Below are 13,767 nucleotides of genomic sequence, written 5' to 3' on the forward strand. Positions count from 1 at the left end.
CGTGTAAAGCACTGAAAACTGTACCTGGCACAATGTAGTAGCAAGCACTCAGAAGCTTTTATTGCTTCTCTCAGAGTTTTAGTTGGAGGATCACATGAGATAATGCATGTGAAAGGCCTTGTTAAACCGTAAAGACTATCTTCATGGCAGATTTCTTCCTTTCTTTTTCTTTTAAATGGAATACAGAACCCTGGGCTCTGAGCTAAGTGCAAGTTTCAATGTGGTCATTGTCATCGGGCCGCCCCTCCCCCCGCTCGAAGCGCATTTCCATAGCAACGCGGGGCTTCACCTCTCCCCGCCCCCTTGCGTCCACAGACCGGAAGCAGTCCGCGTCGGAGGCTTCTGGGAAACGGCCTCTTGAGCGGCGTTTCTTCGTTTGCTGTGGCCAGCGAAGGTGCTTCGGTTTCTGAGCTGAAGGTTTGTGCCCTAGTCGGGGGAAGGGCGTGTGACGGGAACGCTGGGCTAGGGGCTGAGGACTGCGTGGGGCCGGGCAAAGGAGCCCGGTGGGTGCCCAACTCGGCGACCAGGTAGGTGCGGGGACAGGCCGACTTCTCTTTCCACCAAGGGGGAAGAAGGGAAGGCCACTTGGGGTCTCGGCACCGGCGGCGCGTCTTCGTCCGTTCCCTGTATTCCCCACCATCCAAACTTTCCCCTCCCCCACCGCCTGGTTTTGTTCTATTTCAAGGCCCTGGCGTCTCGCGGAAGGTTCTGGGACTTGTTACGGGCGGAGGTGGGAGGCAGCGGGTCTGGCGCGTGGGCTACCGGGACTTGTAGTCCCTCCTGCCGTAGGCGGAAGTGCAACGGCTCCGACGCTGTCGTCGCAAGGTGGCCTTTGGTCTTGGAGAATCTGCTGCAGTGTGTGGAGGAAGGGCCGGAGCCGTTGGACCGGGGCGGATTCGGGACGAGACTGCAGGGGTGAGGTGGAGAAATCGCCTGGGACAAGAGTCCCCGCCACAAACACTCTTTGGACCGCAGGCCTGCCCTCCCGGCGGCCCCCTCCATGTCCCATGAACAGGGTGTTGTATGAGAACATAAAGGAAGAGAAATACCCCCCTTTTGTTTTGTTTTGTTTTTTAAGAAATGCTTGAGAGTGATAAGGTAGGTTCCTAGAGTAGGAACAAATGAATATATTGGTTAAACACTATTCATAAGGCCACACAGTCGAGTACTTAATTAAATCTGTGTTGCATAGCTGACAAGTTCTTTTCTTATTCCTAGACTTCATCTTAACAAGGTTATAACGGATTTTTAAAAAACTATTGGTTCTCAGACTCTGGATCCTGAACATAGAGTAGTTAGTTGCATGGCTCATTCTTGTTGTATTTTAACATTCCCTTTTGTAAACAGTGCCATGGCATGACTGTGCAAATACTAAGGAAAGTACCAGAAATAGCACACGGTTTCTCTGAAGTTACAAACTGGGAAAACTGAGTCATCCAGTTTAAGGACAGGATTTGGGGCTTCTGCAAAAACTTAAGGCCTTTATAAATATACCTTTTCTTTACAGAATTTGCAGTTCTTAATGCTTTTTGTCGTTATAAATTTAAATATAATTATAGTGTGCTGGGTGACTGAGTATTTGCTTTGTATGACACTTAGTGGTAAATTTTTTTCAGTATTATGCTATCTGTTCCTGAGCAAGTGTATTTTTTCACAAGTATTTTAAATACAGGGAGTTCATTAACATTTTAAACTTTTTTTCTTTTTTCCTGCTTTTTAAAAGATTATTTAAGGAGATTATAAAAGAGAAGTCATTATTCTTAAGTTGATAGGCATGTCAGAGAACACCAGTCCTGAATTGCAAATGACTGGTTGCAGGGTCGGGTTGATTTAGAAAGCATGGAGCTGGGTTGGTTACTAGGGTTTGTTAATCTTGTAGAATAGGTAGTGACCAGATAAGTAAATATTTTAGGGTTTTTAGGCGATACAGTCTCTGTTGGAATTGTTCAACTATAGTTTAATACAAAGCACGAGCAAACTAGTGTTTTCTAGTGTTTTACTTGTGCGTTCCAGTAAAACTTTATGGACCCAGAAATTTAACTTTCATTTTCACATGTTATGAAATAGACTTTTGATTCTTTCCAATCATTTAAAAATGTGGAAACTAGTCTTAGCACAAGGGCTGTACAAAAATAGCCCATGGGCAAGCTATTGTTTCCTGACTCCTGGTGTAAGTTACTGCTTGTAATTTTTGATCCAGTGAAGGAAATTTCTTTTAGTGAACTATGTTAATCTTTCTTTTTTTAAAACATATGTCCACATTTTTAGTAAGTTATTTGTATATATATGTATTTTTTCTTTTTAAGTATATTGTATCTTGGGAGTGCCTGTGAAGAAAACAGAATTTTCCTGAGGCTGTATCCTGCCTTGATTGTCTTTTCTTCAAGTATTATAATTCAGGATGTCAGCACAGTCAGTGGAAGAAGATTCCATACTTATCATCCCAACTCCAGATGAAGAGGGAAAAATTCTGAGAGTGAAGTTGGAGGAGGATCCTGATGGCGAAGAGGGATCAAGTATCCCCTGGAACCATCTTCCTGACCCAGAGGTTTTCCGACAGCGATTCAGGCAGTTTGGATACCAGGATTCACCTGGCCCCCGTGAAGCTGTGAGCCAGCTCCGAGAACTTTGCCGCTTGTGGCTCAGGCCAGAGACTCACACAAAAGAACAAATCTTGGAGCTGGTAGTGCTGGAGCAGTTTGTTGCCATCCTGCCCAAGGAGCTACAGACTTGGGTTCGAGAGCATCACCCAGAAAATGGAGAGGAGGCAGTGACAGTGTTGGAGGATTTGGAGAGTGAGCTTGATGAACCCGGACAGCCGGTGAGCCTGCTTATATCACTTTCCTGGGTCTGAATTACTGGCATAGTAGTGGACAAAGCCAGTGAATTATAAATTCTACCTGGCTAAGTTAAAATCTGCCTTCTCCCCCCCCCCACCCGCCCCCATCATTAACTGTGCTTCTTTGCCTCTAGACCCCTGTAGTATATGCTTTATAGATTTCTCTTCTGTATGTTTAGTTCTGATTTTTATCAAAATTCCTTCTCAGCAAAACCATATTTTGTTTCCAGGTTTCTCTTCGTCGACGAAAACGGGAAGTGCTAGTAGAGGAGATAGTATCTCAAGAAGAAGCTCAGGAATTACCAAGTTCTGAGCTTGATGCTGTGGAAAACCAGCTTAAGTGGGCATCCTGGGAGCTTCATTCTCTCAGGCACTGTGGTAAGGATCCGAACTCCATAATCCATGTGGGCTAGAGCATAAAAGAGATGGTGGACTTTTTGCAAGCACTCAGGGTAGTTTTTGGTGTCATCATTTTTGTCTAGAACTCTGGTTCTTACTGGTGGGGGTGAGAGGAGTATCACTATTAGCCTGCTTCCTTGAACAAAGACATATTTAGGATCCTGATCATTTTCTTATCACAATTGATTTGCTGACCTCAGAGGTTTTATTCCTAAAAGTAACATCTTTAGCCTTCTCTTCCCTTTCAAGTTCTTTCCTTAAAAATCTGCCCATTCCAGCTGGCATTTGCCCCTGCCTGAACTGGCAGCCATCTATAAACTAAGTCCCTCTATTTTGCATATAATGTTATTTTTTATCTGTTTTACATCCGTTTACTCAGAATCTCCTGACTAGTCCTATTGGTACATTAAGCTCACCTGAGACTTCTACTTTTGTCTGTTGTATATAACTGAAATCTTTCTAATTTTTAGCCAGTTCGGTTTTTTTCTTCAGCATCCTGCTTATAGTCATTTTTTCTAAGAAACTTCTTTTGTAGAAATGATATTTGGTAAAATTCTCCTCCTTTTTAAACTATTTATGCAAAAGTAGGCTTCCTACCCATAATATGCCTTAAAAAAGAAAAATAATTTTATAAAGCTCATTGTCATAATTCACTTTGACCAGTCCTTCCGAATATATTAGAAAGTAACCCCATATACCTACTAGTATACGTTGACACAACCCCATATATTCTTAAAACTGCTGGGTTTAGTTTTCAGATTTATTTGAACTAAAATGAAATTTTGATTGAGACTACTTTGGGAATCATTCCTTGAGGTAGCTGGAGATACCCTGGTTTGCCACAGAATGACACCTGGGCAGGTTTTCTTCTAATCTGAAAGGACAATGCTAGTGAATCAAAATTTCTAGGTTGGGATTGAAGCCTGCTGAGAATTTGCAACTTTATGTATTCCGTGGAACACGCTTCAGTTTTTGAGAACCACTCTCCTTGGTCTTTGCAGATTACAGTTCCTTGGTTAGAAAACTCCTTTATCTGAATTTTAAAACATCTTCACTTAATTTTAGAATATCTTCACCTACTTTTAAATAGCCTCATTTCAACAGTCTAGTCTCTTCTACTCTCTGGAACTTCCATGTCTTTCTGTGCTTTTTGTCTGTACTGTACCTTCACACTCACTTACCTGTTCCTCAAGTTCCCAGGTCTTACTGACCCCCTCTGTCCCCTTTGATCTCTCTTTGTCAGCCTACTCTCCTGATTTTTTTGTCCCTTTGTTGGTTGTCTGTTGTAGACTTGCTTACTGTGTACGACTTTTCTGAGTGTTGCTGCTCACTTTATTGTTAACTGTGTATTTTTTTTTTTTACTTTTTAAGGCTTGAAGTTTCAGGAAAGTTATGAAACTTGCTCCTACCCAAGCCTGCATGCAAGTGGTCATGGGATCTCGTTTTGGTCATTTAGATTTTTTTCACTAGACGTTAGACACATCTAATTGAGGCTTAGAAATGTACAACTTTTCTAAATATCATGACAAATACCAAATAGGGCAAGCTTCTTTGTCAGTAAAGCTTCTTTACTAAGGGATATACTGAATTTTTAAATGTCACCTCTTAATTTTAGCACAGGATGCTCCCATCTTAAGATTTTCCTCCTATGTTCTGTTTTTAGTTTAATGCTTTGTGTTGCTCATTTCAGAAGTATTCACTTTGTGACAGATTGCTTGTTATTTACACTTTTGTATTGTGGTTTGAATCCTCCCTTTCCCAAAGCAAAAGAACGTTACAATGATTTTCTAATGGCAAATTTTATTTTATTTTTCACCTTACAGAGTTTCATCTAGACTTAGATCACTTAGACTCTGTAACCATTTTAGAAATGTAACATTTTTCTGCCCTTTGTTTTTCTGACTGCCATTTTCCACCCGCTCATTTGTATCCACCTTTATTTAGCTATAACCTTTTAATTCCTCATTATGCTATCATGCCCTCTTACCTCATTAACCACATAGTCAATTCCTTTTTTCTCTTCTGAGAATAGACAGCCTTCAATACCAGTGCTGTTTATAGATAAGTGCAAGCTGTTTACCTAGTTTATTTAAAAAAAAGTTTTTTTTCCTGCAAGATCCTTTCTCCCAGAATTGGAAAAATGAGTGATATTTGCTTTTTCTATTTATTTCAGATGATGATGCTAGGACTGAAAATGGAGCACTAGCTCCAAAGCAGGAGATTCCTTCAGCAGTAGAATCTCATGATGTTGTTCCTGGCACTCTCAATATAGGTGTTCCTCAAATTTTTAAATATGGAGAAGCCTGTTTCCCCAAGGGCAGGTTTGAAAGAAAGAGAAATCCTTCTCGAAAGAAACAACATATATGTGATGAATGTGGAAAACACTTCAGTCAGGGCTCAGCCCTTATTCTTCATCAAAGAATCCACAGTGGAGAGAAACCTTATGGATGTGTTGAGTGTGGGAAAGCATTCAGCAGAAGTTCCATTCTTGTACAACATCAGAGAGTCCATACTGGAGAAAAACCTTATAAATGTCTTGAATGTGGGAAAGCCTTTAGCCAGAATTCTGGGCTTATTAATCATCAGAGAATCCATACTGGGGAGAAACCTTACGAATGTGTTCAGTGTGGAAAGTCCTATAGTCAAAGCTCAAATCTTTTTAGACATCAGAGAAGACACAATGCAGAAAAACTTCTGAACGTTGTTAAAGTTTAAGAAATTAAAAAAAAAAAATCAGCACTCAGGTCTTTTTCTTCAGAAATGAAGACAGAATTAAAACATGACATGATACATAGTAGTTTTATTTCCCTCTTGACTGTCAGAAAATCCAGTGGGAAATGTAGAAAATTTTCACTCACCATTATTGTTTTATCTTGAGAAAAAAGGTGTCATTCTTGCCTAGAAACTGAAATTTTAAACTTAATTCAGGTGTTAATGCCTAAATATTCCAAGTGACGTTTATATTCTTTATTATTTTTCCAAATAATGAACTACCTGATTCTTTGTCCCTTTCTTAAAAGTTTCCTTTTTAGACAAATACATTATTTCTGTGTTGATCATTGAAATGTTCTTTGCAAATTTACATTCCCTTCTATTTTAAAAGGCAACATAGGAATTATAAAGTCTGAAAACTATAACCATCTTTTCTAAATTGATCCTTCTCTCTCCTTTTATGTGATTTCAATAAATATTACAGAAAGTAGAAGATAAAAGATGGCTAACAGCCTCAAAGTAAAATGAGTTTTAAGATCTCAGATAAGAAGAAGTGATGGTGATAAAACATCAAAAAGTGATAAGGACACATTGATTGGGGAAGATAATTTAAATACATTGATGTAAGACTTGAAGCATATCAATAATTTATCTAAATGTAGTTATTGGCCTGCAGGAAAACTCAAACAGCTCATCCTATATAATATGCAAGCGTCCTATTAATGAAAATAAGGTTTTCCCATGTATAATTAGAAAGACAGTCTAAACAATAACCAGTTGTAAAACTATGAAGGTAGAAATTACAACATTAGAGCAGAATTTGTAGTGAATGGTAGTGTCAAAGAACAGATGTAAACATGGGTAATGGTCTGCCTTGGCTTCTAGAAAAACTAAACAAATTTGAAGATGTAATTCATTATTTTGCCTTCATCTTTGTTTAGGACAGAGAATCTCCTGTCAGGTGGGCAGCAAGTATCAGGTTTGTTTGCTGTTTTTATTCGTTTGGTACAAAAGGGTTTGAACCCTAGGCTAAAAAAAAAAAAGTCATGCATTTATTAAATATTTTCTACAGACAAAGCACTGTGCTAGGTACTGTAATCCTACCAAAAGTGGTAGGTATTTCTTCCACTGTAAATTATTGGGGGGTTGGTACAAAGCTCTTTGATGTGCATTAGCCTCTCCCCCGACCCCTGTTTGATCAATTCTGGGGGGAAGTCACCTCTGAGAATCCCAGAGCCATAATTCTCTTACCAGGGTGTTATATTTGGGGGCAGACTCATCTCAAAGCCCTTTTCAGCATTCTTCAGAGCTGAGTCTGAGATACTATTACAGTTTGGAGATTTGTGAGTCTTTTCAGAAAACTAATCCTAAGTAGCATTGAGGTTAAATTTATATGCTAAGCTGAATTAATGGTTCTGTTTAAAAAAAATAACTAGCTAATTAACAACTAGTTTATTAACTATCAGAGTTGACTGAACTATTTTTTATTTTAATTTTCAGTCTTAACATTTAAAAGAATGTATTAAAGTAATACATTGTAGTGGTAGGATTATATACTCTCTGGCTGAGAATCCCAAGTACTGTGGTTTTATTTAGTGGAAAACTCTGGAAGTTAAAATGTAAAATATGAAAAAAAAAGCTCTTCTAGAGTGGTTATCATTCTGTGGAAAAGGATCCATGTGAACAGAAATATTTTATAGTTCCCGAGTTTTGGTTACAGCTGGTGCTTGAATCAAATTCAAAAAAGGAAAGTGAGATTTGCATGAGCCTGATAAAAGCATAGTAATGAATGCAAGGCCAGCTGGTGGGAAAGTGATGCAGAGTGGAGTTTGTTTCTAGATTTTCGATAACAATTATAAGAAATGTACTTTATAGATTAAGATTTATTGAAGTATAAATATGTAGTAATGATATAATGTATTTTAAGTTATACAAGAAAAATGTAGGGACTTTTGTTTGGGTCTTTTTCTCTGGCTGAGAGGAAACAAGCCGATGTCCAATAAAGCTATAAACTCCTCTGCTCTAAGATAAAACTATCTTGAGTTGATTGATTGATTGATTGATTGATTTTTAACTGGCTTCTTTCCAAGTAGGTTTTGAGATGGTATATTTGGGATGACGATATTCTTGTATCAGTACATAAGAAGTTAGCAACCTCTCAGTGGCTGGAATTTCATGCTTCTTTAGGTTTTATTTCTTCCCTATATACAAAGAAGCTTCCTTGTGATAGGTTTATCATGAATGCCAAAGATGTTTGAAACCTTAGAAAGAGCAGCATTAGAGTCAGTAAAGATGTTTTTGTCTTGCCAGCCCTGATGCTTGTGTATTGTTTAGAAAGGATTCTGAAGCTAAGGCAAGCAAGAGTCTCTAGGGAAAAGGGGCTGGAACAAACAGTTGATTGGTGGTATGCAAGAAAAGGCAGTGATGGTATGTGGACTATGTACTCCAGATTTCTGGTTTGGGTAAGTCCCAACTAGACAAACTGATTTAAAGTAATTATTCAGTGGTTTAGGATTTCATCTAGACACTCAATTATACACAATAATCATAGCAATTATTGGGGGTACCCTGCCTCTGGTGAAGTGGTGAAGAGACAGTTGGCATACACTGGCATAACTGGGGCGTAGATCTAATTAGCAAACGAGCAGGCATGTGTTTTGGTTCACAGATTGCTGATACATGCTGGATAGCCACTTCAGCATTTGCTGCTTGCTACTGAATTTTCTTCTGGTTTTCTTGGAGGTTAAGTTCCCCACATTCACACCTAGTTAGCACTTGATCATTTAGTATTATGTCTACCATATTTTTGTAGGTTGAGAGTTAGGGTTATAGGAATTGAAATCTGCATGCCAGGCATTGAGTTAAACACTATACCAGTCTCAGATTTGTAGATTAGGAAAGCAAGAATCAGAAATTGTGTGACTTGCATGTGGTCAGTTAGAACTAAAACTCAAATCTGAACTCCAAGAACATGTTTTTTATTCACTCTGTCATGAATGGTCATTGTTTAAGACTTGGTTACAAATTTTAATACTTTATGGCTAACGTGAAAGCTGTGAGACATGTTTGAATTTTCTACAGTACAGAAATACAATGAAAAAGTACCTCTTCCTCTCACAGTTTTCACACAGATATAATAATTTGGTTATTCTTCCAGACTTAGATATATACATATTTAAGCAAAAATGTGTTAACAGCTGACACTTGTGCTTGGCTGTGTACAGGCACTATCATAAGCACTTTGCCATGGATTAACTCTTAGTCCTCACAGCAACCATATGAGGTAGATTCATTTATCCCCATTTTACATGTACCGCACTGAAACTCGCTACCCCTATTCACCCACTTTGTTGTAGACATCTTTTTCATGGCTGTATACTATTGCATGATTATACTAATTTATTTAACTGGCCCCTTACTGATGGATAATTTGGTTCTTTCCAATTTTTTTTTTAAAGATAAATGTATGGTAAACAGTCCTGTACATACATTTTTTGCTACCTGTGTGGATATTTCTATAAGATAAACAGCTAGAAATGGGTTCATTGGGTCAGAGAATGTACACATTTAACATTTTGACAACTACCACCAAAAATACATTATCAATCCACAACTCCATTAATAGTCAAGTGTGCCTATTTGCCTACACTTCTGCCAAACCTGAATCCTTAAAAAATGGTGCCAATCTGATATGCAAAATTTGTTTTACCTTTCTTTTATTCCATTCTTAATGAGGAAGAACATTTTTCCATATGTTTATTGGCCATTTGCATTTCCTGTTCTGTGAATTGCTTTTGCCCATTTTTCTTAATTTTGGAAATACAACTACTTTCTCGTACAAAACTTAAGAGATACACTAAGAGCAAAGAAAAAGCCTCTAGCACTTCCAATCATTTCACTTCCTACAGTCCTTATCCTTCTAGTCCCTTTTCCATACATTTCAGTATGAATATATATACATGCACGAACTATTTTGACATAAATAGGTTCATACTATATATATTGTTATGCAGCTTACTTTATTATCACAAAAAACAGATTCTGAGATCTTTGAATTATTTAACGACTATATGGGATTCAGTTATATGAAAATGCCATTATCCCATTTCTTCTCTAGAATTTACAGTGCTGAAGTAAGCATTCTGTATCTTTGTGTGTGTGTCTAACTAGTTATTTAGGAATGAGGTCTAGTAAGGAGGATTATTGGGTCAAGGAGGATATTCTCTGAATTCACCTTAGTCTTCCAAAAGGCTTTCATAACTATATTCTCACCAACTAAATGAAAAGTGCTCATTTCCTCATATTACCATACTACACTTAGTAGCTTTTTTCTGATGGGCAAAAGCATTTGCATTTCCCTAATTAATGGGGAGGTTAGGGTTATTGTCATGTTTATTAGCCATTTATATTTTTAACTATGAATTGTTCGTTCATATCATTTACCATTTGTCTGTTGGTTTATGTGTGTTGTTTATTTGTTCAGCATTTCTTTCCCCATCTTCTGGTAGTAGAATCCTTATTTATCGTAGGGAACCCATTCCCTGTGGCTTAGGTGATATCACCCTCCTCCGAATTCCATAGGGTGAGCACACAACCAGGCCTGGCCATTCTGAGTTCTCCATCTCCCTAGCCATAGCAATTAAAGAATGGGCATGTAACTCAGCCAGGGTAATGACAGCCTTCAACAGAACCTTTGCTGGAACTACTAAAAAGAAGACTCTACTGAGATCCAAGGAATCAAGGACCACATAAACCTGAATTTGTACCAAGTGGAGAGTGTGTCTGAGAATAAACTTGGAGGCTAGCAGAAATGAAAAGAGAATTAAGTCCTGATGTCATTTTTCTTGAGGCCCCAGATCCAGCTGTGCCTAAAGCCTGCCCTACCTCTGGACTTTAAAGTTTTGTGAGCCAATAAAGTCCCTTGTTTATGATCATTTGAATTTGTTTTTTGTCCTGATTTACATAGGTTATTTGTATTTTCCTGATTCGTAGAAAACCTTTGTAATTTTAATTCTTCTAATTTGCCTATTTTAGATTTATACTTTATGCACTAAATGGGTTAATAAAATTAGCATGGTCTTTCATGATTTGGCTTCTGTCAACCTCTCCCATTTGTTACTCTCCCCTTCCTCTACTACACATGTTCCAACAATAACCGAGTATACCACATTTTATCTTTTTGTTGTTGTTCATTTGGTTCTTCGACTCAGAATTCTGTCTCCCTTTCCCACCCCCATCCCCTTACCTGCTTGGGAAACTTCATTCCTCAAGATTCTGCGAAGATACCACCTTTCTTAGGAGGCTTTCCTGACTCTCCCAGGAGGTGATCACCTTCTCAGTGCATATTCTGTACTTTGAATATGCTAAGTTGTTTTTTCCCCCCTATTATTTATTTTTAATCGTATGTTTTACTTGTCTGTCGATAAGGTAGATGAAAGGAGCATCAGACACAAGGTTTTCACAATCACAGTAACATTGCGAAAGCTATATCATTATACAATCATCTTCAAGAAACTGCTACTGGAACACAACTCTACATTTTCAGGCAGTTTCCTCCAGCCTCTCTGTTACACTTTAACTAAAAAGGTGATCTATTTAATGCCTAAGAATAACCTCCAGGATAACCTCTCGACTCTGGAATCTCTCAGCCATTGACACTTGATTTTGTCTTTTTGCTCTTTCCCCTTTTGGTCGAGAAGTTTTTCTAAGTCCCTTGATGCTGAGTCCCAGCTCATTCTAGGATTTCTGTCCCATGTTGCCAGGAAGGTCCACACCCCTGGGAGTTGTGTCCCATGCAGAGGGGGAGGCAGTGAGTTTGCTTGTTGTGTTGGCTGAGAGAGAGAGGCCACATCTGAGCAACAAAAGAGGCTCTCTTGGGGGTGACTCTTAGGCCTAATTTTAAGTAGGCTTAGCCTACCCTTTGTGGGGTTAAGTTTCATAGGAACAGCCCCCCCCAGATTGAGGGCTCTGCCTATTGCTTTGGTTGTCCCCACTGCTTTGAGAATATCAAGAACTCTCCACTTGGGGAAGTTGAGTTTTCCCCCTTTCTTGCCATTCCCCCAAGGGGCCTTTGCAAATCTTTTTTATTCACTGTTCAAATCACTCTGGGATTCACTGGGGCATCACTCTGGGCAAACCTGCAAAATCTCATGCCCTACTCAAGGTTCCATGTATTTATGGTGTCCAATTAAGCTGTCCACATCAATTATATTAGGACATGGACTAGTCAAAATAAAAATTTTGTACCAAATAAACATTTTTTGCTTTAGTCTCATAAGTTAAAGTTTTAAAATAATTACCATCTTGAATATGCTAAGTTTTAACAGACTTTGCTGGTCTAAAGAGTTAGTTTTTAAAATGTCTTTCCCTACACATCTTTCAAGGCCTTCCACAAATTCTTACTGCCCATCTTCTCACTTCCCTTCTCTAGGATGTTGTATTTGTGTTCTCCTGAGCACCACAGTTACTTTTTATAGTTGTGTCCAGTCTGCTGTGTATCAGGATGCTTCACACATACATCCTCCACTACATAGAAGGCAGGACCTCTCATTGGGCTCAGCACTTGGTGCTGGGAATATCTGTGGATGAAGAGCTTTACACACAATTACCTATTAAATATTTTGCCTTCTATCCCCCAATATTTTGCTTTCTCATTTCCAGATTCAGGAACATGTGACTGAGCTTGGAGATTTACACTGCCATGTGTATGCCCCACTCACCTGCAACCATTCCTCTTAGAGCATTCCCTCAAATATCCTCTGTATGTGACCCTTGGAGCACCTCCTCATGACCTCCGTCCCCCCTTATGGTTCTCTTGGGCCCTCATTTTATTCTTGGGCAAGGTGGATTTGGATTTCTTCTGGCCAAGACTCCTCCACAGCAGGAAACAGCAGTGCTCTGTCATCTGGCATTCCTGGTTAGTCACATCACCCTAGATGTGCTTTTCAAAGAGACATCCTACAAACTGAGGAAACATTGTGTGATCCAAACCGTTTCTTTAAATTCTTTAATCCTGATCCAGCTTTGTGGGGCCAGACTGTTTAGTGTGGGAAACTTTGTTTGGTTTCTCTCCATGGAGATGTGACACATCCAATTGTGGGTGTGGCCTTTTGATTAGATGGAGATGTGACTCCATCTATTCAAGGTGGGTCTTGATTAATTTTCTAGTGTCCTTTAAAAGGGGAAACGTTTTTGGAGAAACCACAGATGTAGATGCTTGGAGAACAGTTGCTTCAGAGCTGACAGAGACACGGATTTTTGGAGAAGCTTTGAGTGCCAACAGAGCAGATGCCTGGACATGGGCAGAGCCCAGCAGACATAGCCATGTACCTTCCCATGAGATGCTAAGCAAGCCAGAACCCAGAGTTGTGTCCAGGAGGAGCTAAATGAAGGCCCACAGATGTTTAGAGAGGAAACTACTGGAAGCAATGGAACTAGGAACAATGGCCAACAGAGGCTAGCCATGTGCCTACCCATGTGGCAGATAATCAGCTTTTCTTGAGTCAGGGTATCTTTTTCTGGATGCCTTAGTTTGGACATTTTTCTGACCTTAGAACTATAAACTTATAATAAATTTCTTTTATAAAAGACATTCCATTTCTAGTATATTGCATTACAGCAGTTTTAGCAAACTAAGATCCCTTCTTTATTACAGAAAGAAAATACATTTAGAAAAGAGAAAACAACTTAAGTGTCCGTATCTTTTTTTTATATATAATTTTTTTTTTCACATGGGCAGGCACCGGGAATCAAACCTGGGTCCTCGGGCATGGCAGGCAAGCATTCTTGCCTGCTGAGCCACCATGGCCCAAGTGTCC

General features: G+C 39.1%; 1 protein-coding gene across 6 annotated transcripts; it reads left to right on the forward strand.

Annotated features, from left to right (window-relative positions):
- The first annotated feature begins 279 nt into the window (after nt 1-279).
- Nucleotides 280-10,884, forward strand: ZNF24 (zinc finger protein 24). 6 transcript variants are annotated; one of them, XM_077135639.1, is made up of 5 exons: nt 280-417; nt 790-1,098; nt 2,388-2,821; nt 3,070-3,217; nt 5,412-10,884. In XM_077135639.1, the coding sequence occupies exons 3-5, from the start codon at nt 2,402-2,404 to the stop codon at nt 5,951-5,953; spliced, it is 1,110 nt and encodes a 369-aa protein (XP_076991754.1). In that variant the 5' UTR covers nt 280-417; nt 790-1,098; nt 2,388-2,401; the 3' UTR covers nt 5,954-10,884. The 6 variants fall into 6 exon arrangements, with proteins under 6 accessions (XP_076991754.1, XP_076991753.1, XP_076991752.1 ...); XM_077135637.1 differs by having other exon boundaries at nt 281-417; nt 2,307-2,821; XM_077135638.1 differs by lacking the exon at nt 790-1,098 and having other exon boundaries at nt 280-527.
- The last annotated feature ends 2,883 nt before the right edge of the window (nt 10,885-13,767 follow it).

This window comes from Tamandua tetradactyla, chromosome 18 (assembly GCF_023851605.1).
Source record: "Tamandua tetradactyla isolate mTamTet1 chromosome 18, mTamTet1.pri, whole genome shotgun sequence".
In the NCBI taxonomy this organism is placed as follows: Eukaryota; Metazoa; Chordata; class Mammalia; order Pilosa; family Myrmecophagidae; genus Tamandua; species Tamandua tetradactyla.